The sequence below is a fragment of the Trichechus manatus genome, unplaced genomic scaffold (assembly GCF_000243295.1).
Source record: "Trichechus manatus latirostris isolate Lorelei unplaced genomic scaffold, TriManLat1.0 scaffold00086, whole genome shotgun sequence".
NCBI lineage: Eukaryota > Metazoa > Chordata > Mammalia > Sirenia > Trichechidae > Trichechus > Trichechus manatus.
Genome location: NW_004444022.1, coordinates 1,530,545 through 1,534,407, shown reverse-complemented (window position 1 = coordinate 1,534,407; position 3,863 = coordinate 1,530,545). Strand labels below are relative to the sequence as shown.

At 38.0% G+C, this 3,863-nt stretch overlaps 1 protein-coding gene across 3 annotated transcripts in view; it reads left to right on the top strand.

Moving 5' to 3' along the window:
- HEPH (hephaestin) overlaps positions 1 to 3,863 on the top strand; it is a 224,063-nt gene that overhangs the window by 207,153 nt on the left and 13,047 nt on the right. For all 3 annotated transcript variants that reach the window (XM_004381519.1, XM_012557005.1, XM_004381520.1), the window contains one exon: positions 2,821 to 2,927. In XM_004381519.1, coding sequence (XP_004381576.1) covers positions 2,821 to 2,927 — 107 coding nt within the window. The remainder of the gene's footprint in view (positions 1 to 2,820; positions 2,928 to 3,863) is intronic.

The following is a 3,863-nucleotide window of genomic DNA, read 5'->3' as shown; positions in this document are numbered from 1 at the left end:
GGAGTGTGCCTCTTAGCTCAAGTAGATACAAGAGACTAAACGGGCGGGCAGCTTCTGTCTGGAGGTGAGATAGGAAGGCATAGAGGGTTAGGAGCCAGTTGAATGTACATGAGGAATCACGGGTGGAAAGGAGAAGTGTGCTGTCACAGTATGGGGAGAGCAATTAGGGTCACATAACAATGTATGTATCAATTTTTGTATGGGAGACTAACTTGAAATGTAAACTTCATTTAAACTACAACAATAAACAAAAAAATGTAAAAAAAAAAAAAATAAGCTTATAAAAGTTTTTGACCAGAGGAATTACACGAAGAAAGAGAGATTTTGGAAAGATTAATAAAGTATAGCCAAAACAATTTTAAAAAAGAATAAAGTTGGAGGACTCAAGTTCTTGATTTAAAACTTATTACAAACAATAGTAATTAAGACGGTGAAGTACTGGCATAAGGACAGATGTACAGATAAATAAAACAGACTTGAGAGAATAAAAATACACCCTCACATTTAAGGTCAATTTATTTTCAAGAAAGATGCCAAAGACCATTAAATGGGGGAAGAAATAGTCTTTTTAACAAATGGTAGTGGAACAATTGGAAATTCACTCAGAAACAATGAAGTTGGACAGTTACCTCACACCGTATACAAAAATTAATTCAATATGGATCAAAGACCTAAATATAAGTTCTAAAACTATAAAGAAGAAAACATAGGAGTAAATCTTTGTAACCATGGATTAAGCAATGATTCGTTAGATAAGACACCAAAAGCACAAGCATTCAAAGAAAAAAAGTAGACAAATTGGACTTTCTCAAAATTAAAAACTTTTGGGCTTCAAAGGACAACATCAAGAAATTGAAAAGACAACCTACAGAAAGGAAAAAAAAAACTTTGCAAATCATATAACTAATAAGTGGCTTGTACCCAGAATATATAAAGAACTCGTTGTTGTTAGGTGCCATTGAGTCGGTTCTGACTCATAGTGACACTATAGGACAGAGTAGAACTGCCCCATAGGGTTTCCAAGGAGTAACTGATGGATTTGAACTGCTGACCATTTGATTAGCAGCCGAGCTCTTAACCACTACTCCACCAGGGCTCCAAAGAACTCCTATAACTCAATAATAAAAAGACAAATAACCCAATTAAAATATGTCAAAGAATCTGAATAGACTTCCCTCCAATGAAGATAAACAAATGACTATCAGCACATGAAAATATGCTAATAGCGTATTTTAAACATCAGGGAAATGCAAACCAAGCCACAATGATACAACTTCTCACTCACTAAATGGCTAAAACAAAAGACAGACAAACACCAGTTTTTGTGAGGATGTGGAGAAAATGGAACCCTCCTATATTGATGGTGAGAATGCTAAATTGTACAGCTGCTGTGGAAAACACTAATGCAGTTTCTCACAAAGTTAACCATAGAGGTACCATAAGACCCAAAAATTCCACTCCTAGGTATATATTCAAAAGAAATGAAAACATATGCCTGCACAAAACTTTTACACAAATCTTCATAGCAGCATTATTCATAATAGCCAAAAAGTGGAAACCATCCAAATGTCCAAAAATGTATAAATGGATAACTAAAATGTGGTATATCCATACGATAGGATACTGCAAAACCATAAAAAGGAAGTGCTGATACATGCTATAACATGAATACACCTTAAAAAACATTATGCTGAGTGAAAGAAGCTAGATACAAAGGATCACATATGTATGACTCCATTTACATGAAGTAGATTAGTAGTTGATTAGTAGTTGCCCACTAGGGCTTGTGGTGATTGGAAGATATAGGGGTGATGGCTAAGAGATGCAGGGTTTCTTTTTGGGTTAATGAAAATGTTTTAAAATTGATCGTGTTGATGGTTTCACAATTCTGTGAATATACTAAGAACCATTGAAGTCTACACTTTAAGTGTGTAAATTGTGTGATATGTGAATTATATATCAATAAAATTGTTATTAAAAAGGTTAATTTTGCTGCAATTGGGAGATAGATTGGACAGGGCAAGACTGGAAGCAGAGAAACTTGTTAGGAGGTTTTATAATAGTCCAAGTGAGAAGAAACAAGGGTCTGAACTAGAATAGGAGTAGTGGGAAAAGGAAGGAGGATAAGACGGCTATAAAATATACTGTAGAGGTAGAATCAATAGATTTGACATTTGGTTGGATGTTGAGGGCACGAAGTTTGGGTAACTGGGAGGATGATGATGTCATTACTACATACTGGGAGCACAGATTTTGAGAAATAAGCGTTTTTTTGCAGGAGGGAGATGAATTCATAACGATTTCAGTTTTGAAGTGTTATCACGACAATCTGCAAAAGATGTCCAGTAACTAATTGAAAATGTGAGATTTGAGCTTAGTGATTATGGAGCCAAAAATTTAAGAGTCACAATACATAGATTATCATTGACATCAGAAAGATGTCTGAAAGCTTCTATGAAGAGAGTATGGAAAGAGAGAAGAGGACTGAGAGTCTGGGGAAAACCGCTACATTTAGCGGGTAGCAGGAAGAAAAGAAAATAAAAACATAACTAAAAAAGGAAAGATATTACAAGCAGAGAGAACAGTAGCAGGACTGACTTCCTAGAGGTTTTGAGCTGGGTCTCTAAGGATAGGGAAAGTAGAAGAGTAGGCTGAGGGTATCTCAGGAGGGAGAAGAGAAAAGTCAGAAAAATAAAAAGGAAACTGGTGTAGGAATCATGGAGAATGGTCTTACACCCACTACTGCCTCTTGGAGAAACCTAAGGGTTGGGAGAATTTTCTCGCCCAGTCCAACTGGAGGTCCCTTGTTATCCTTCCTAGGTGAGGTGATCACTTACCAGTGGAACATACCAGAGAGATCTGGCCCTGGACCCAATGACTCTGCTTGTGTCTCCTGGATCTATTATTCTGCAGTGGATCCCATCAAGGTAAGACAAAATGGGCTCCCTGGAGGTGAGTCTCAGAGACAGGAAAACTGTCTGACAAGAAGGTATTAAACAGGTATAATAGGAAATCCAGCCTAGAGCTAGAGCTCAGGATTTGAGGAAAATTCCTCAAATGATGGGCTTATTTGAATAGTCAGGAAGAGGTGTGAAAGGAGTAGGTAGCTCCAGATATTTCTGTCCTGAGGATTTTCTCCCTTGCTTCTTCTTCTTGGATACCCTAAGGCAATATACTCTCATCTAAAAAGCTTCAGATTGGCTGTCAAGAAATTGGGGTTCTAGTCCCAAATTTGCTTCTACTTTGCCTTTTGAGTGACTTCAGACAAGTCACTCTGCCTCTGTTTCCTCATCTGTAAATGGGTTTATCCATCTAGCCATCAATGCACAGCCAACCAACCAACAATAATTTATTAAATGACTACTACATTTTAGGCATTTTGCTTGGTGCCTTGTAGAATACAAAAGTAAGATGCAGTTCCCACCTTCAAAGAGTATGGTCTAGGGGGAGATAGATGAATATAACAAAGTGTAATAATAAAACTGCTATGGGGGTAAATGGGAGAGTAATTCTGCTTAGAGGAGGGAATCTGGACAGGCAAGCTGGAGGAGGCATCACAATGGGAGGCATAGGTACTCTGGGTCTTGAAAACTGAATAGCAGTGTGACAGGCAGATAAGGAATATGGTGGAAGAGAAGGCATTACGGGTAGGGGAAACAGCATGAGAAAAGGCACTGGGTTGTGAAAGTGCTTGGTGTGTTTGGAGATCAATGAATAGACCAGCCTAACTAAAAGATAGGTTAGAGGAGACTCCGGCAAGATGGCGGTCTAGGCAGAAGCACCACGCCGTCCCTCCACAACAAAGATCCGAAAAACTAAGCCAAACAGAGAATCAACAATCCTGAAACCCTAGAACATCAAAT